Source organism: Panthera uncia, chromosome A2 (genome assembly GCF_023721935.1).
Source record: "Panthera uncia isolate 11264 chromosome A2, Puncia_PCG_1.0, whole genome shotgun sequence".
NCBI classification, from domain to species: Eukaryota; Metazoa; Chordata; class Mammalia; order Carnivora; family Felidae; genus Panthera; species Panthera uncia.
This window is the reverse complement of record NC_064816.1, coordinates 9214154-9234097: the sequence shown is the minus strand read 5'-3', so window position 1 is coordinate 9234097 and position 19944 is coordinate 9214154. Positions and strand designations below refer to the sequence as shown.

Here is a 19944-nt window from a genome sequence, read left to right as displayed (position 1 = left end):
AAAACGTTACAGCATTCGGACAGTTGGTGTGTGTGTGTGTGTGTGTGTGTGTGTGTGTGTGTGTGTGCACGGAACCACCTCGCCGTCCCCTGGTGGGAAGTCCAAGGCCTCGCTCTGCTAGGATCAAAGACTGAGCCAGTGTGAGGGTATACGCGGCTCCTGTGGCAAGTTCCCAAGCTACCGTAGCTATAAAAACATAAAAGTTTATTTCTCCGGGTGGCTCTGATTCATGCGGTCACTTGGGGACTCAGGTTTCTTCCCCCTACTTGCCTCACCTTCCCCTTCGGTGCGGTTAAAGCGGGATCACGGGCACTGTGGATGTGCCAGCTCACGGGAAAGGGAAGAGAACAGTCTGGGCGTCGGCACGCGGCACTGCCGCTCACGTTCCGTGGACGAGAGCTTGGTCCGTGGCTGCACCGAGCTGCGAGGGAGGCTGGGGACGCCGGGCTCCAGTTCTGTTACAGCAGCAGGACGGGACGGACCTGGGGAGGCGGCTGCCACTCTCCACGTCATACGTTTTCCTTTGCTCCCTCACCCATCCGTATGTGCCCCCCGTAGGGCCAGGCCCTTCGCTGTAGGGGTCCTTGGCTGGGTGTCCTCAGGCAAGTGACTCAGCCTCCCTGATCCTCAGTGTCTTCATCCGTCAAATGAGCGGCCGCCTCCTGGCTTGTGGTGGGTTCAGGCCAGAACGTGGGGCCTGGGGGCGGGCCCAGAAGGCCTAGCTCCTCAGGGGTGGGCAGGAAGTGCTTCTCATACCCAGAGTCAAGCCGGGTGGAGGCCTGGGGGGGCTCCTCCACCTTCAGGATGGGGAAGTCCCCGAGGGGCTGAGCCTGAGGCATCTCCTGGGAAGAAACGAGACTGAGATACTGGCCCCCCTCATCCTCCCCGCTCTGTTCCCACCCGCTCCCCACTCTCCCAGCACCCGCCACCCTCCCAGAGGGCCCAGGTAAGCCCCCCTTTTTGCTCACCTCCATGTGAGGCTGGCCAGAATTGCTATTGGCAGGATCAGGAACCTTCTCCCAGACCCAGCGGGGCAGTACCTTGTGCCGAAGGTGGAGGCACCTGGCAAGCAGGTAAGAGGGCAGGGAATCTAGCTGACCTGATACCCAGGCCCAGGTTGCAGAGTCCGGGAGCGTCACAGAGCCCTGAGTGTCCCCTCACCATCGGCTCCCCCCCCACCCCGCCGCAAAGCTTAGCTCAGGTCCGGCTGCCCTCCCCACCTGTGCGGAGACCCACCTGGCCGACAGCCTCACCTTCCAGAGGTGGCTAGGCTCATACCACAGCCCATCAGGAGCAAGCCCCACAGGAGAAAGACACCTGGCAGAACTTTCCACTTCAGGGTGTTATCTGAGGCGGAGGGACAGGAGAACATTTAGACACCAGGGATGGGGGAGGGATCAGGTATGGATCACGGATGGGGCAGGGCTTGGGTGCGGGAGACAGGTAAGTGGGCGGGGCTTAGGAGTGGGTAAGGGCTAAGGGTGGGGGACATCTTGGGGTGGGAGGGAGGGTTGTGAACAAAACAGTCGTCAGGGATGGGCGAAAGGGTGAGACACACACACTGCCCGATAATCCAGAGTACTCTGCAGGATCAGAATGCCCCCGAGGCATCATCAATAACCACCGCTCACTCTCGGAAACCCCTATCTCCTTGAAATGGAGCAGACCCCCTCCTGTGGTAGTCCCACCCCAGCCCCTCTACCTGGTAGGTGAAGCCGGAGGCTGGGACCGGGTGGGCCCTGTCCTGCGATGGTGGATGCGGTCATCCACAGCTCACAAGGACCCCAGGGAAGGTCAGGCAGGGTGATGTTCCGGGCGCTGCCACTCACTGAAGGACACACCCAGAGAGGTTGGGGAGGCAGTCAAGTCCTACCTCAGGGCCTTTGCATGTGCTTTCTCTATGTCTGCAACACTCTCCCCAGATACCCACATGACTCCAGCCTTCTTTGCTCAAATTTCACCTCCTCAGTGAGGTCCTCCCTGACCACAGGAAAGTTCGCTCCACAAGGAGCCTGGGTGGCTCAGCCAGTTAAGTGTCCAGCTTTTGGTTTCAGCTCAGGTCACAGTCTCATGGTTCCTGAGATCAAACCCCATGCTGGGCTCCACACTGACAGTGCAGAGCCTGCTTGGGATTCATTCTCTCTCTCTCTCTCTCTCTCTGCCCCTCCTCTGTGCTCGTTCTCTCTCTCTCTCTCAAAATAAGTAAACTTTATTTTTATTTATTAAAAAAATTTAATGTTTATTCATTTTTGAGAGAGACAGACAGAGCATGAGTGGGGGAGTGGCAGAGAGAGAGGGAGACACAGAATCTGAAGCAGGCTTCAGTCTCTGAGCTATCAGCACAGAGCCCGATGCGGGGCTCGAACTCATGAACCGCAAGTTCACGACCTGGGCCAAAGTCGGATGCTTAAACCGATTGAGACGCCCAGGCACCCAAAATAAATAAGTAAACTTAAAAAAAAAAAGAAAGAAAGAAAGAAAAAAGAAAGCTCTACAAGGGCCATATTCCCAGCACCTAGATCAGTGCCCGGCACACAGAAAGCCCTCAAAAATGACATACATTTGAAAAACTAAATGAATGAGCATCATATTCCTTACCTGCACATTGACCCAGTGAATAGAGATTCTCCCCAGATAAGGGAAAACATGTGCACCTCCCAGAGCTATATTTGTCTACCTTTTTGCCCCTGATTATCTTTTTTTTCTAAATTGTCTTTTTTGTTTTTAAGCTAAAAGAGGAAGTAGCTTTTGGTTTGTTACAGGATAATAGGAGACAAGAGCACGGATCCAGATATGTTGCCATAGAAAATGTCTAAGCTAAATCAGCAGGTGAAAAAAATAAAGTTGCAAAATATCACAGTCATAAGAGATTCAGGGGCCAAACTATAGTCTGTAACATGGTATTTTATTTTGTTTTATTTTTTACGATTTAACATCGATTTATTTTTGAGAAGGAGAGAGAGGGAGAGAATGAGCCGGGGAGGGGCCGAAAGAGGGAGACAGAGGATCCGAAGCAGGCTCCACACTGTGAGCACAAAACCCGATGGGGGGCTCGAACTCAGGACCATGAGATCATGACCTGAGCGAAAATCAAAAGTCAGCCATTAAACTGACTGAGCCACCCAGGCGCCCCGCCCTTTTTTTAAATGTTTATTTATTTTTGAGAGAGAGAGAGAGACAGAGCACGAGCAGGGGAGGGGCAGAGAAAGAGGGAGACAGAGGATCCAATGCGAGCTCTGCACTGACAGCAGAGAGCTCAATGCAGGGTTTGAACTCATGAACCACAAAATCATGACCTGAGCTGAAGTCAGATGCTTAACCAACTGAGCCACCCAGGTGCCCCAATACATGGTCCTCTTTTAAAAATAATCATAATACATACATGTGTATATATTTAATAACATATAAATATAAAAATGTAAGGGGTGCCTGGGTGGTTCAGTCGGTTTAGCATCTGACTCTTGATTTCAGTCCAGGTCACGATCCCAGGGTCATGGGATGGAAACCCACGTCGGGCTCTGCACTGAGCACAGAGCCTGCTTAAGATTCTCTCTCTCTCTCTCTCTCTCTCTCTCTCTCTCTCTCTCCCTTTACCCCTCTGCCTTGTCTGCACCCTCTCTCTAAAATTAAAACAAATTTTTTTAAAATCTAACGATGGATACATACTTGAAATAAAAATCACACATAACCCTGTGATCGTGCTGACATGGTGCACAATTTCTCCCCATATTTGCACCTCTGCTTTGCTCAGTGCTGGGTTTCTTTTACAGAAATGGAACCATCTCTTGGAGTTTTGTCATCTTTTTTTATCTTTTTCGCTTAATAAAACATGACAGGCATCTCTCAATGTCAATAAATATAGATCAAAGTCTTCATCTTTAATGGCCAAATGGCAGTTCGTTATATTGATAGCCACAGGATTATTGTCCACTAGGGAGCTGAGGACACCCTGTTATTTTCCCAGGGGCTGAGAGGGAACCAAGGGGCCAATGTGGGGACGAGAGTTGGGTAGACTGATGGGTGGGTCTTGTGGGGGCTAGGAGCAGGGGACAGGGGCAGTGAAGCTCACCATTCATGCAGACAGAAGGCCCGGTCCCGCTCTGTGCGCACAAGGTGTAGTGGGTGAGATGGCCCCGGAGTTGGCGCCTTGGGACCTCTCCCCATGCTATGGCGGGGGTTCCTGGCGGGGTGTCCTGGAGTCGCCAAAGTGTTGGTCCTGCTAAGGGCACTGGGGAGGAAGCCAGGGGGTCAAGGTCTGTCACGGTTCTAGAGGGTTCCACCATTCTCCAGCCCCACCACTTACCTAGTTCCTCTCTGAACCTCCAGACTGAGGGGGCAGGGGCCAAGCCGCAAGGAGAGACTGCTGTCACTGTGATTCGGTAGGGGACCCCTCCTTCAAACTCCCCTGGTGGGTGGAGGGACAAAGACAGAGTTGGCGCTCCCTCCCCTACTCAGTCCCTACCCAGTAGGCGTCTTCATTTGGGTCTCCTGAAGGACATGCTGAGAGAAATATTTGGGTAAAAGTAATTTTCCTGGGTGGTAACCCCACAGAACACCACCAGGGCGGCTGGGAAGTGAAATAGGGAAAGAGAGGCAGCCCTCCGGTAAATGACAACAATTTCCCAATGTAGGCAATGGAAATTCAATCCCGCCGGCGACCTCTGGGAGGCAGCAGAGAGCACATGCCTGAGAGCCAACCCACCCACGGAGGGAGGAAGCTGGGGTATGTATCCACCAACCCTTACCAGTAATCGGTGGAGGGCTGCATCTCATGGGACTTAATTCCCAAGCACTTCCAGCCGGCTGCTTAGGCAGGCGAAATGCTTCAGTGACCAGAAAAAGGCTTCAGGGCAAAGGAAATACAGGTGCCGGAGGCTGGGAGATGGTCAACACACCGGGCTACACGTGGGGTGGCTCTGACGCCAACCATCATGGTAGGTGAGGCTCCTGAGGTCCCTTCTCAAAGCCTACGGCTGCTGCATGGCCTTCCCCAGATGGGAATTTTCCAAAATCGGGGCTCCTCCTCTTTTCTCCATACATGCTATGGTCCTCGGGACTCTGTCCTTCCTAAATTTTTCACTCAATGCCTCCCTCTCGTGATCTCCCAAGTCCTTCACACCAAGGATGGGCTCCCCAGCACCACATCCCAGTCCAGAACTCATAGCAAGCCCCAGACCTGAGTATCCAACAGCCCCATGGACAGCTCCATTTGGATGAACATCTCCAACAAAACATGTCCAAGTGGATCCCCAAAATTCTGCCCAGGACTCCCCAGTCAGAACCTGCCTGCTTCTCTCCCCTTCCTCAGTTCCCACGTGGTCCAGCCCTCACCCCTTCCCAGTCCACTCCCCCCAAGAGCAGCCAAGGGGCACCTGTGAGCAACCGAGTCAGGGCATATCCATTCTTGCTCAGAACTCTCCATGGCTCCTAGCTCACTCGGGATAAACCCAAGTCCTTGTAACCCACCAGGCTTTGCACAATTTGCCTGTCACCTCCCTGCCCTCACCTCCTCCCCCTCTCTCCTCTCATGCATTCTACTCCTGCCACACCGGCCTCCTCGCTGTTCTTCTAACATATCAGGCACATTCCTGCCTCTGGGCCCTTGCGCTGTCTGTTCCCTCTTGCTTTTCCCTCAGGCATCCTCACAGCTCCCTCTCTCACCTCCTTCGGGTGTCGGTTCAAATGTGGCTTTTCCACAAAGGCCTTTTCTAACCTTTCTTTCTAAAATAGCAGTGCGCCCTCCTCCCCTTTACCATGTTTTATTTCCCCCCCCCAATTACACTGTCGGTGTATTTGTTTTGTTGTTTGTTTCACTGGCTGCTCACCCATAAGAAAGTCAGCTCCATGACGATGGGGATGTTGCCGAGAGGGAGGGTAGTGTGACGGCTCAGGGTTTGGCTTCAGGGGCCTGATAATGTGGTTCAACTCCTGGCTCTACCACCTATTTGCCGTGTGGTCCCGGGGAAGTTGCTTAACCTCCCTGGGCCTTTTTCTTCACCTACACCTCGGGCACGATAATAACAGAGGCCTACTTGATAAGGCAGTTTGAATCATTTAATGCTTACGGTAAATGCCAACAGACACCCGCGGCTCTCACTGCACACCAGTGTCCCGCATACGGCCTGGCCCACAGTGAGCGGTCGGTGAATACCGCATGCATGAATTAATGAGACTTTAAACGTAACATTCTCTCCTGCAGGCCCACTCATCAGTCCGCTATGCAAGCGCTGAGACGGGAACCCCGGGGTCCCCGGGCCTCACCTGGCAATAGCGCTCTGAGGTTCTCAGGGGGAAGCCGGATCCAGTTGAGGGCGTCCAGGGGATCCCCGTCCCGGGCCCAGTCCACCACGTGCTCCTGCAACTCCCCAGACCCCCGCTGCCAAGTCACCAGCAGTTCCGGGCTCCCGGCCACGCTCCTGACCACCACGCCATGGGGGGCAGCACTTGGACCTGGACGGGGGAGGAGTCTCAGCGGTCGACGCTGGGAGGCCCCGCCTCCCTCTCAGGGGCGGGGCAGGGGCGGGGCAGATCCAGAGCCTCTTACCCAAGCAGGCCAAAGAAAGGTTCGTGAGAGGCTTCCAGCTCGTGGCATTGACGGCAGACAGCCCAACCCACCCCGCCTGGCTGGGGATGGAGAAGTTGCAGCAGGCAGCCGTCTTCCGGATCAGCTCCTGTCCTTTAATCTGGAACCAGACTTTATAGCTCATCCGCACGCAGTGGCCCGGGGCCTGAAGGCCGACAGGAAAAGGGTGTTACTTACTATCTCCCATTTGCCAGGCACACGCTGTGGCTGTGGGTCTCCGTGAGGTCCGCCTGACAAACCAGTCCGTGGACTATTTCTGCCGGCTCCGTGTTACGGATGAAGCAACGGAGCCTCTAGGGGGCTCCGTGGCACAGGTGAAATTAGAATACGGTTCCAGGGCCCCAACTAGGGTGAAGTGGAGGGTGAGGCGCTCGCCTCGGGTGCAAAAGTTGAAGGGGAGGATAGGAAAACCCAGCAATCAAGAAAAATTCTATTCTACTCCATCACAATGAAGGCCAAACAACCCATGACCAACAAAATTTCAAGATTTTAAGGACAGACAGGATCTGCCCCTGCACTTGCATGGCCCTGCCTTACGCTTTCATCGTAATCTGTGTCCTGCGTGGCTCTTCGGGATTTAAAAATCCCCGCTGTTGTACAGAGGGGAGGGAATGTGGAGCAAAGAGGACCGCAGCCTCCAGGATCGTCGCTCTGGGGAAGTCTGTGAGCATTTTTGGTTGCCTCAATGACTGGTATTGTTTTTTATGGTTGTTTCTTTGTTTTGAGAGGGTGCATGTGCATGTGAGTGGGGGAGGGGCAGAGAGAGAGAGAGAGAGAGACAGAGAGAATCCCAAGCGGGTTCCACTCTGTCAGCGAAGAGCCCCACATGGGGCTCGACCCCACGAACTGTGAGATCATGACCTGAGCCGAAATGTGATTGGTATTTGATGGGCAAGAGCCAGGGATGTAACACTGTCCTGGAAACAAAAAACTGCCCCTTGACCATTGTGGCTTTAGAATGCCATCCCCACTGGAAACTTTCGTAGATGAAAAGCCTATCTAATAATGTTAACTGATCCTACAACGAAACTCCTTCTTTTTTTTTTTTTTTTAATTTTTTTTAATTTTTTTTTTTAACGTTTATTTATTTTTGAGACAGAGAGAGACAGAGCATGAATGCGCGAGGGTCAGAGAGAGAGGAAGACACAGAATCTGAAACAGGCTCCAGGCTCTGAGCTGTCAGCACAGAGCCCGACACGGGACTCGAACTCACGGACGTGAGATCATGACCTGGGCCGAAGTCGGACGCTCAACCGACTGAGCCACCCAGGCGCCCCGAAACTCCTTCTTTAAAAAGATGCTTATTTACTTTTAAGAGAGAAAGAGAGAGAGAGAGAGCAGAGGAGGGGCAGAGAGAGAGACACACACACACACAGAATCCGAAGCAAGCTCTAGGCTCCAAGCTGTCAGCCCAGAGCCTGACTCGGGGCTGAACCCACAAACCATGAGATCATGACCTGGGCTGAAGTCGGACGCTTAGCCGACTGAGCCACCCAGGTGCCCCTAGAAGCAAACTCCTTTTGTTTTTTTTTTTTGTTTGTTTGTTGTTGTTTTTTTTAATTTTTTTAACGTTTATTTATTTTTGAGACAGAGAGACAGAGCATGAATGGGGGAGGGGCAGAGAGAGAGGGAGACACAGAATCGGAAGCAGGCTCCAGGCTCCGAGCCATCAGCCCAGAGGCTGACGCGGGGCTCGAACCCACGGACCGCGAGATCGTGACCTGAGCTGAAGTCAGACGCTTAACCAACTGAGCCACCCAGGCGCCCCTCCTTTTGATGTATAAAGACAAAACCTTTGGGGGGCCTGGTGTGAATGCTCACTGAACTTTTAAATATTCAGAATATGGGGATTTCTAGGCAGTTTTTATTATCAATTCCCAGTACAGTCTGTGTTCTAATTAGAGAATTCTTTAATGTGCCCTGCATCACCTCACCCCTTTGAAGCCCCTGGAAACTGGCTCTATGGCCTGGTATGCAGTTGATTTTGGTAAATGTCTTAATTGTACATGGAAGAAAGGCATGTTCTGACATTTCCTATGTGAGTCTATTAGGTTGTTTGCTAATCACATGCTCAGATATTCTAGATCTTGACTTGTTTTTCATCTATTATGAAATTACTGATAGGAGTGTGTTAAACTCTCCCACAATGGTTGTGGATTCATATATTTCTCCTTGTAGTTCTGTCAATTTTTGCTATATGTATTTTAAAGCCATATTATTAGGTACATATAGTTTTAGTACTCATATCATATTGGTGAACTGAATTGTTGCCGTCATGTAGCTACCTTATTTCCCCTTCGTTTTCTTCTTCCCTCCCTTCCTCCCCCTCCCTTCCCTTCCCTTCCCTTCTTTTTCTTTCCCTCCCTCCCTCTCTCTCCCTTTCTTTCTTTTCTTTCTTTCTTTCTTTCTTTCTTTCTTTCTTTCTTTCTTTCTTTCTCTTTCTTTCTTTCTTTCTTTCTTTCTTTCTTTTTCCCTCCCTCCCTCTCTCTCTCCCTTTTTTCTTTCTTTCTTTCTTTCTTTCTTTCTTTCTTTCTTTCTTTCTTGTGTTTATTTATTTTTGAGAGAGAGAGGGAGACAGAGGATCCAAACCGAGCTCTGCACTGACAGCAGAGAGCCCAATGAGGGCTCAAACTCATGAACCACGAGATCATGACCTGAGCTGAAGCCAGACGTTTAACCAACTGAGCCACGCAGGGGCCCCTCCCCTTCACTTTCTACTGAATGTTACAATCAGAAGTCTTTATCATATTTTTTAAAAACATGACTATAGGGGTGCCTGGGTGGCTCAGTTGGTTAAGCTTCTGACTTCAGCTCAGGTCATGATCTCATGGTTTGTGAGTTTAAGCCCCACGTCGCATTCTGTGCTGACAGCTCAGAGCCTGGAGCCTACTTCGGATTCTGTGTCTCCCTCTCTTTCTTCCCCTCTCCTGCTCATGCTATCTCTCTCTCTCTCTCTCTCTCTCTCTCTCTCTCTCTCTCTCTCAAAAATAAACATTTTAAAATTTAATATAAAATAAAATAATGTATTAAAAATCAATACTAGGGACACCTAGGTGGCTCAGTCAATTAAGCATCTAATTTTGCCTCAGGTCATGATCTCACATTTGTGAGTTTAAGCCCCGCATCATGCTTGCTGCTGTCAGCGTGGAGCACTCTTCGGATCCTCTGTCTCTGTCTCTGTCTCTGTCTCTCTCTCTCTCTGCCCCTATTCGGATCGTGCTGTCTCTCTCAAAAAAAAAAAAAAAAAATTAAAAAAAAATTAATATTAGACCATGTGGCCCAAGAGGGTTATGGGCCCTGCTGTTTTGTTCCTCTGCCATATTTACTGTGAGCCAGGGCCTAGCGACGCCTGGAACGTCGTAGGTGCTCAACGGATTGGGAGCAGTGGGGATGGGTTTCTGTCCTCTCCTAACTCCGCTTCCATACCACCACCGGAGCCCTGGCGCACTGTGCTGTATTTTAGGGAGCTGAGCCTACGCTTCCTTTCAAACCTTTACACCTGCTGTTCCCCCCCGCCTGCACCCACCTTCGTGTCTCAGCTCAGACCTCCTAGAAGTAGCTGACGTTGGGGGAGGCTTGCCCTAAGCCAGGACCTCTCTGAGCATCCCTGCCCCGCCCCCCCGCCACCACAAAGCCTTGGGGTCACCTCAAGAAGGCAGCATCAGCATCGTCACCTCTGTCTTGTCCACGTGGTTGTTATTTGGGGCTTCCTGACATGCGCGGGGAAATGGGACGGAGCCCCACAGCTCACCTTCCACAGAAGCAGGGCTTCCTGTGTGCCCGCTGTCCCGCAGACATCCCCCGATATCCATACGTCTTTTGGAGTTGCCAAGGAGGAGGAAAGGGGGGTACAAGTGAGAGAGGCACGGTGGTACAGACTTCCGGGAGGGGAGACGAGGGTGTCGGGCAAGCCTGGAGAGCCTCACCAGAGGGCGGCGTCTGGAAGGACAGAACGGGGCTCCGGTGGCCCCACAGACCCTCTTCGTTCTCCACTCGGCAGCGGCCGTACACCCGATAGCCAGTGGCTAGCTCCAGGTCCTGGATCTCAACGGGGGCCAGGGGTATGGACTTCACTTCTGGCTCCAGCTGGCGGAGAGACAGGGAAGAGCAGTGAAGCCAAGGGCTGAGTTGCGAGTATCTGACCTGGTATCTCCGCAGGGTCCAACTGCCCTCTGCTTTGCACAAGACCAAGGGGATTCCCAGGACCCAGGCCTTTTGGGTTTGACATTGGGACAACCGCCAGCAAAAAGAGGAGACAAAGTGGCCACTCTATGGCTCATGTACAGCAGTAGGTAGTAGTAAATCCTGTTATTCTCCCCCTTTTACAGGTGAGGAAAACTGAGGCCCTGGAGAGGGGGAAGTGCCTTGCCCAAGGTCACAAAACAGGTGGGTGCTGGAGATGAGAGTCATACCCAGGCAGTCAGATTCCAAAGTCTGCCTCTCAGCATTGCTCTGAATTGCATGCATAATCACAATGACAACTTTCTTCAATATTGCAATGTTTTGCATGAGGCGCCTGAGACAACTGGTGATCCCCAATATCCATTCTCCCCGTTTTCCTTTGGAAATAGAAGCCCTGAGTATCAGCGGGGAACATGGCTGTCAAGACTGAGGACTACATTTCCCAGCCTCCCTTACAATCAGGTGGGACCATGTGACCGTGTCCTGGCCAATGAGATATGAGAGGAAATGATCCTGGCAACTTCTGTGTTGTACAAAGTGCATGGGCGGGTCCCCCAACTCCTTCTGGGGTCTCCTCGCTCTAGGGTTCTCTTCCATTTTCTTGCTGTGCGAGCTTGGGAAGGTGCTTAGCTTCTCTGAGGTTGGCTTCCCCGACTGTGAAACAGATATCGTAAAAGCATCTGCTATAAAGGAAAGTTGGGAGGGACTCATCAAGATAATCTGTGCAATTAGCCTGGGACCTGATGATGCCCAGCAGGTGCTCAGAAATGTCAGCTGCCTTTATTAATTATTTTTTAGTGTTTATTTAAACCAAGCCTTGCTCCTCATCTGTAAAGCGAGTAGGTATAAAAGGCATCTACCTCGGGGCGCCTGGGTGGCCCCGTCGGTTAAGTGTCCGACTTCAGCTCAGGTCACGATCTCGCGGTCCGTGAGTTCCGGCCCTGCATCGGGCTCTGTGCTGACAGCTCAGAGCCTGGAGTCTGCTTCGGATTCTGTGTCTCCCTCTCTCTCTGGCCCTTCCCCCCCCCCCCCTCTCAAAAAAAAATAAACATTAAAAAAAAGGCATCTACCTCAAAGAGTTCTTGTAAGGGTTCAATAAAGAGCCTAGAATAGTGCCTGGCACACAGCAGACGCTTTCTAAATGTCTTCTGTTATTTTAAGGTTAATGTAAGCTATCGGAGGGCTTCTTTGCATTCACAAAAAGGCTGGAGGAAGTTTACTGTGTTTCTCAAAATTCCCAAGTGGAGTTTGGATTGGGACTGCATGAAATTTGAGATTATTTGGTGGGGCGGGGTGTGATTTTTTTTTAGCTTGAACAAGAGGCAACATACAGGCCTTTTGTGTGAGATGGGGACAGACTCCAGGAACAAGTGAGGAACGGGTTCTGGGCTGGGTCTCTGATTTGGGGATGATGCCTTGGACCCTGCCTGGAGTAGGGTGGGGGAAGAGGGGCCCCTGACACTCACCAGAGTCCAGGCAGTCCCCTGGCATCTTTGATAGTAGAACTGGCAGACCAGGACCTTGTGGGGTGGCCACACTGGCGGGGCCCAATGGACAGTGGCCTCCAAGGGGTCATCCTCTGAAAAGTCGACGTCAGGGTAGAGCCGGGGGGCATCAGGCTTCACTGAGGAAGGAGAGGCCGGGACATATTTATCCGGGGTCTCCAGGACCACCCCCCCCCCACAACACGCCCCCACCCCCATCCCCCCTGTTACTTCGGGTTTCCAGGTTCACGAAGACTGGGGACCAGAGAGGCTGGCCGGCCTCGGTACCCCAGACAAGCAGTTCATCAGACATGGTAAGCTGTTCCCGCGGAATGGTCACCCAGCTCTGCCCAGTGGGCACTGCCACAGTCCACGTTCTGTTGGGATGGCTGTGAGGAGAGATGTGGGGGTAGGGGGGTATAGATTGGGTTGGGGCCAAAGCCATCATGATAACTGCTCTGCCTGGGTTCAAATCCCAGCTTTGCTGCTTCAGGGCTGTGTGACCTTGAGCAAATGACTTCACTTCTCTGTGCCTCAGTTTCCTCATCTACAAAATGAGGGTGACAGAAGCGCCTGCCGAAGGGCGGAAGAGCCAGGGGAATCAATGAGGTAAGACGTGGAATGTGTTACCACGAACGTTTAGAACATAAACCGCGTGGTAATACGTGGAACGTTTAGAACAGCATTGGCGGGGGGGGGGGGGGGGGGGTGTTCCTGGGTGGCTCAGTCGGTTAAGCGTCCGGACTCTTGGATCCTGCTCAGGTCATGTTCCCACGGTTCCTGAGTCCGAGCCCCGCACTGGGCTCTGCACTTGATAGGGCGGAGCCTGCCTGGGATTCTCTCTCTCCCCCTTTCTCTGCCCCTCCCCTACTCGAGCTGTCTCTGTCTCTCTCCAAATAAATAAATAAGCTTAAAAAAAAAAAAAAAAAAAACCAAAACAGCAGTGGGTGCCCGCCACGAGCCACGTGAGCATTGCTCGCTGCATTTATTGAGCACCTACTTCCAGGCGGGCACATTTACACTTATGCAACGGTACAGTCAGCAAATCCATATTGTGCCAGGCCCTGCTGTGGGAGCTGGGGACAGGACTGGGACCAGAGCAGGCCAGGACCCGGCTCTCTAGAGCTGCTCCTCCGGTAGGGGGGAGGCCAACGAGAAACACACAAATATATAATCGATGGCGGTTATACGCGATGCACAGAACAATCATCAGGGTGGAGAGGATACAGTGCGGTGATGTGGTGAGGAAAGACAGTGCTATTTTAAGAAGGGTGGTCAGGAGCCTTTCTCAGAGGTGGAGATCTTTGAACAAAGGCCCGGAGGATATGAGGGCGGGGCCGTGCAGTACAGGGTGATGGTGGGCGGGGGAGGGGAAGCGTTTTTTAGGAAGAGGCGGCAGTCGGTGCAAAGGCCTCGAGGTCAACTGACCGGTGTGTTTGAGGACCGGCAAGGAAGCCCGCGTGGCAGGGGTGCAACGAGGGAGGTGGACAGATGCGCCCTGACTCACGTGTCCACGGGCGCCCTCTGGCTGCTGTGGCGGAGAACACGCCGGGAGGGCGCAAACCGGAGCCCAGGAAGGAGGTGGGGACTGCGTGGTCCCAGCTCTGCTGGCCAGGATGGGGGCTAGACCAGGGTGGGTGCTGGGGAAGGAGAGAGTGCCAGATTCTGGATACTGGAGAAGGTGGAGCCGGCAAGGCTCGCTGACAGGTCAGAGGTGGGTGACAGAGAGCGGCGCTGGGGATATCCTGAAGGATTAGGTTGCAAAGATGCAAAAACGAGGCCTTCGTAAAACAGCAACAACAACAAAAACACAGGCGCTCCTGAAGATGCGGAGAAACCGTAGCCCTCCTACGGGAATGGAAAATGTTGCAGCTGCTGCAGAAAACAGTTGGGCCGTTTCTCAGTTAAACCCAGAATTGCGGTGCGACCCGGCAACTCCACCCCTATGCGTGGACCCAAAGGAATGGAACACAGGGACTCAAACGCTTGTAGGTGTATGTTCCTAACGGTGCTAGTCACAGTTCCCAAAAGGTGGAAACAAACTAAATGGCCATCAACAGATGAATGGAGGGGCGCCTGGGTGGCGACTCTTGATTTTGGCTCAGGTCATGATCTCACAGTTTGTGGGGTCGAGCCCCGAACCGGGCTCTGCACTGACAGTGCAGAGCCTATTTGGGATTGTCTCTCTCCGTCTCTCTCTGCCCCTGTCCCACTCACTCTCTCTGTCTCTCTCAAAATGAATAATAAGCTTAAAAAAAAAAACCAAACAGATGAGTGGATGCACAAAATGTGGTCAATCCTCACAGTGGAATATTATTCAGCCATAAAAAGGAACGGCGTTCTGACTCATGCTACAACATGGATGAACCTCCAAACCCGCTAAAGTGAGGGGCGCCTGGGTGGCTCAGCCGGTTAAGCCTCTGACTTCGGCTCAGGTCACGAGTTCGAGCCAGACATCAGGTTCTGGGCGGACAGCTCGGAGCCTGGAGCCTGCTTCGGATTCTGCGTCTCCTTCTCTCTCTGCCCCTCCCCTGCTTGCACTCTGTCTCTCTCCCTCTCTCTCAAAAATGAACAAACTTAAAAAAAAAATAAAAAACATGCAAAGTAAAAGAAGCCACACACAAAAGGCCACATAGTGTATAATTCCTTTTATATGAAATGTTCAGAACCGGTAAACCCACAGAGACAGAAAGCGGGATGGCGGTGACGGGGACCGGTGGGGAGCACGATAGGGAGCGGACTGTTCGTGGGATGGAACTTCCTTTTGGGTTGAGAGTGTTCAACACTGTGAATGTACCGAACGCCACTGGATTGTTCGCTTTGCGAATTTCACCTCCTTAAACAAGGGGGGACCTTCTCCGACTGCCCCCTCTTAAACCGAGGGGGCTTAAACCTAGGCCCCTCTGGAAAGGAACGGTGGGGACCGCTGCCCAACGATGTGAAGGTACCGAATGCCACCGAACACTTAAAAATGGCTGAGAAAAGGGGCGCCTGGGTGGCGCAGTCGGTTAAGCGTCCGACTTCAGCCAGGTCACGATCTCGCGGTCCGTGAGTTCGAGCCCCGCGTCGGGCTCTGGGCTGATGGCTCGGAGCCCGGAGCCTGTTTCCGATTCTGTGTCTCCCTCTCTCTCTGCCCCTCCCCCGTTCATGCTCTGTCTCTCTCTGTCCCAAAAATAAATTAAAAACGTTGAAAAAAAAATTAAAAAAAAAATGGCTGAGAAAAAAAGATGGCATAATTTGATAGGACTATTTTCCCCTCCTTAAAAAGGCAACAGCCCCTCCCCGACCAGTGGTTCCCACCTTTCCATGCCCCTTTTACGCCTCCCTCACTTAGCCAAATTCGACATGAATTGGAGTTTGCAGGTGTGATTCATCATGAAGCAACCCAGGTCTCCCCCCTTCAACTGTGACTTCCACGAGGTCCAGGCTGTCGGTCGGCCTCTTTCACTGCTGCGTCCCCAGCACCAGACCAGATCCTTTTTATACGCTCAGAGAAGTTAAGCTACTTGCCTAAGGTCACACAGCAGTAAAAACCAGCTTCTAATTATTAAGCAATTTCTCTTGGCCAGTGCCTAACTCATTGAACCCTCAAAGCCAAAGCTGGGAGGCAGGTCCCTTTATTCTGGCCATTTGGTGAGGGAGGAAAGAGAGGCTCAGAGAGGGAAAGTGACTGCTTTAGGGTCACACAGCAAGGAAATGCACAACCTGGAATCAAAGAAAGGGCTTGAGAGTGGGGGGGGGGGGTCCTCTCAACTGAGTATGCTGGGACCTGACTGGCCACCCTTCCAAAGCCTCAGTTTCCCCACGTCAGCCGGTTGTACTCACTACTTCTGGCTCTGGAGGTGCAGCGTGGAGGGGGCTACCAGATCCCCAAGAGGTCCCCACGAGCAGTTCAAGTCGCCCAAGGGTCCAACTCCATAGCACTGCAGTGGCCCGGGACTTCCTGGAGAGGGAGGTGGGAGGGTCCCAGGGAAGAGGGTCAATTCTCCCAGCCGCCTGCACATCCCAGAGCCTGAACTTCCCCCGACTTCTGCCAACTGGGGAGGGCGATCCAGGGTCCCTGCCGGAGGCGAGCAGTAGGAAGGGGGCTCTGGATACCCCTCCCCAGGCTTTGGGCATAACTACTCCACTCCCTCTGCCAGCCACATCCTGTTGCCACCCCAAGAGCCTCCACCCCACCCCCGGGCCTCGGGCTCCCACCTCGCTGCCGACCCCCGTTCCCCAGCTGCCCTCTTGGCGCGGTCCCCGCCCCAGGAGGTGCAGAGAGGCGGCGGTCGTTCCGCAAACTTGCGGTGCACCCGGAGGCTTTGCGCCCCCGGGGCGAGCGCGGCGCCAGAGCGCCCGACACGAGCTCGCTCCAGAACTCACCCTGGGGTCGACTCCGGTGGCACAGCAGTGACAATAGAGGCAGCAGCACCAGCTCCGGCCGCGGCCGGAAGGGAGCGGCCCGGGCCCCTCGCATGGCGCTCCCCCTACCGCGCCCCGAGTCCGGCCGGCCCTGCCCGGCCCTGCGCGGCCCTGCCCGGCGCGGCAGCGCCGCTCGCCTCGCTCTCCGGGTCCGGCACCCAGGCGGCCACGGGAAGCGCCCCTCCCCTCCCAGCCGCCTCCGCACCTTGCGCTCCGGGTCCCCGCCCCTTCCCGGTGGCGGAAAGTCCCCAGCGGCGCAGGCTGGGGCTGTCGAGAGGGAGGGGAAAACGGCCCGGGGCGTCTGGCGGGTGCTGCGCGCCTCGCCGAGCTCTGTGAAACCCGTGCCCCTTCCCACCCCGCAACAACGCACACGCCGCAAAGTCCTTTGGAACTTTTATTATTGGGGTCGAAGAAGGTTCCGATCGGTCCCCCCCCCCCCGAGCCTCCCACCCCAGGATGGGTGAAGGGAGCCCAGGGGTCCCCACCATTATTCTAGGGTCCACAGCTCTAGAACCCCAGCCGGTGGGGTTGGAGGAGGAGGGGCTGGAAGGCAGGGAGAAGGCAACCAGCAACGGCTGGAATGGAGCCGGGGCGTAATTTGGAAGAGTGGCCACAGTTGGGGCAAGAGAGAATCACAGTTTGGGCGAAGGTGTCAGCGTGGCCGGTTTCAGTACAATAGGGGCGCCACTGCGGCAGGGAACGGTATAGGCCTGGCAAAGGCATGATATGACCTAAGGAGAGGTCAGGGGTCAGGATCAGAGGTTCCCATTTGGCCAGGTAGGGGAAGTTTGCTCGGGTTTAGGAGAGGCTGGTCAAAGGTCAGGGTTAAGGGGGGGGGGGGGGGGGGGGGCCCGCGGGGGGGGGGGGGGGCGGGCGGGGGGGGGGGGGGGGGGGGGGGCGTGTCCCAGTGCACGGTGCCTGAGCCCTGACTTGCAGATGAATGAACGCATGAGGGGCCAGAGTTAGGTGCCCAGCTGGCCCCTGGGCCCCTGGCCACCCGGTCACTGGTCTAGCAGAGGCTGCGGACAGGGCGCAGAGCCCCTGGAGTTCCCTGCCAGCCAGGTCGGTCTGCATACAAAGCCCGGGGGTACTTGGTCAGGGCCAGCCACTCGCTGGAGGCTACTGCCCCGTCCAGCTCGCTGTCTGTGTCAGAGTCTGTGTCTGGGAAGGTGAAGGATGAAAAGAGTTAGTGCTTGGGGCTCAGCTGCGATCACACCCAGAGGCTGTCTCAGCTACTTCTATTCTTGTGATGCAGCTTCATGGTCAAAAGTTTCATCCCATTCAGGCCTACCTTCCAGTTTTGACAGGCAGATTATTCAACCTCACAGAGCTTGACTGTCCTCTCTTGTCATTTCTTTTCTCCTACTCTTTATTCATTGAGGACCTGATGGTTAAGAACATGTGTTTGGGAGCCTCTCTGAGTTATACTCTGGAGCACGTGAATGTACTTCTCCGACCCTTGGTTTCCTTGTGTGCAAAGTGGGGATAATAATAATAATGCCTACCTTCTAGGGTTTTACGTGGAGTAGATGACAGAATTAATACCCATGGAAAAGCTTAGAACAGAGTCTGGCACACGAGAAGCACTCACCATATACTTACCATGTGCCAACCACTGTGTTGTTGGTGGTTTTTTTTTAATGTTTATTGAGTCTTCACGGAGAGAGAGAGAAAGAAAAAGCAGGGGAAGGGCAGAGAGAAAGACAGAGGATCCAAAGTGGGCTCTGTACGGACAACAGAGCACCTGATGTGGGGCTCGAACTCACAAACTGTGAGATCGCGACCTGAGCTGAAGTCACACACTTAACCGACTGAGCCGCCCAGGCACCCTCTGCCAAACACTGTTTTAAAGGATTTAGTGGGCTAACTCCTTTATTCCTCACAATGACAACCCCATGAGGTGGGGGCGCCTATTACCATGCCCATTTTCCAGAGGAGAACACCGAGGCACGGTTTCGTAAAGCAACCTGCACAAGAACACGCGGCCATTAAGTTGTAGGCCTCCTACTTGAACCCAGGGAGCGTGTCTTCCAAGTCCACCTTTATATCATCACCATCATGAAAACTTTCGTTTAATTTTTTCGCCAGGCTCCTGCCCTTCATGAAACCAGGCCCCATGCCCCCCGCTTGAGCCCAGACTGAGCCCCCTGCCCACTGTCCTGATCCGCTTTGACTCAGTGTTGCCACTTAGCCATCCTGGGAAGATTCAGGGACTGTGCCTCTCATTTGCAGATAAGGAGGCTCAGAGAGGGTAAGCAACTTGCCAGGAGGGTCACCAGCTAGGTGGCAAAATCTGGCCTTGTATACACCACACCCCTCACGCTACCTTCCGCAGAGGGTTGAAAAGCGGTTCAGTGTCAGTTTCTCAATGGCGTCCCATCTCCCACCCGACCCCCCATCCTTAAGGGCAGGCTCATACACAGCAGGTGCTCCAAAAACCGCGGCCAGTTCTCTGACGACTCCGCAGGTCTGCTAACCGGCTCCTCCCTGCCTCGGCACAGCTCTGAGGCCTGGGCCAGTTTCCCCAGCTGTACATCATAGGACAGGGACTCTCCTGCCCTGGCCCTTCACCTCATCTCCATCCCTGGCTCCTTGGACCATCCCATGTCCCATCCATTGTCCACCCCTCCCCCCCCCACTCCCCCCCCCCCCCCCCGCCCCCCCCCCCCCAGCCTCACCCGTAGCTTCATGGGCCAGGATGTCCGACCGCCTCCATCGGGAGCCCCCGCAGGTGAAGATGACGGCCCGGATGAATTCCCGGCCGCAAAGCTTCACTCCGTAGGGTGATGCCCGGGCCTCGGTGCTCAGCCACAGCTCCCCAGCCAGCACCCACACAGCCAGCAGCAGCAGCAGCGAGCGCTTGGCCATGCTGGACAGGAACACCTGGGACGCTGGGGCACAGTGACGCAACCTCCCTGGGAGTCTGTGTCCCTGCTGCCTCCTGGCCCCCATTTATACACCCCGGGTTCCCCCCACCTGTCACGGAGAAGGCAAGTGACCTCCTTTATCTCCTCCAGCAGAGGGGAGGCTGGCATGCCCCCCCCAACCCCGACCTTTCCCGTTTCCAGGAGCAAGTGATAACCTTTAACCAGGGACGGAGTGACGTGCTCCAGCTCACTGTCATCTTCATCTAGAAGGGCGAGAAGGTCTCGATTCAGCAGAGACCGGGGACCCAGACCCCACCAGACCCGAAGAGAGGGCACAGCCAGATACAACCCCCGCACAGGGCTGGGTCTCCTCTAGAATAACAATGATAATGAGCGTTTCTGCTTCCGCAGTGTGGGCTAG

The 19944-nt window shown here is 54.1% G+C and overlaps 2 protein-coding genes across 2 annotated transcripts; both read right to left on the bottom strand.

Moving 5' to 3' along the window:
- Nucleotides 1–187: 187 nt before the first annotated feature.
- On the bottom strand, nt 188–16837 carry IL27RA (interleukin 27 receptor subunit alpha). Its single transcript, XM_049639999.1, is given in 15 exon segments — nt 188–702; nt 705–842; nt 969–1062; nt 1254–1347; nt 1703–1828; nt 4070–4228; nt 4304–4405; nt 6262–6450; nt 6545–6728; nt 10335–10399; nt 10510–10669; nt 12232–12389; nt 12481–12638; nt 16075–16192; nt 16618–16837. Coding segments are annotated over 15 exon segments (1863 nt in total). The 5' UTR covers nt 16712–16837; the 3' UTR covers nt 188–678.
- An 828-nt stretch (nt 16838–17665) lies between these two features.
- On the bottom strand, nt 17666–19546 carry RLN3 (relaxin 3). Its single transcript, XM_049639411.1, has 2 exons — nt 19331–19546; nt 17666–17828 (listed from the first exon to the last, which is right to left on the bottom strand). Exons 1-2 carry the CDS (start codon nt 19522–19524, stop codon nt 17666–17668), a joined length of 357 nt encoding a protein of 118 aa, XP_049495368.1. The 5' UTR covers nt 19525–19546.
- Between the last annotated feature and the right edge of the window lie 398 nt (nt 19547–19944).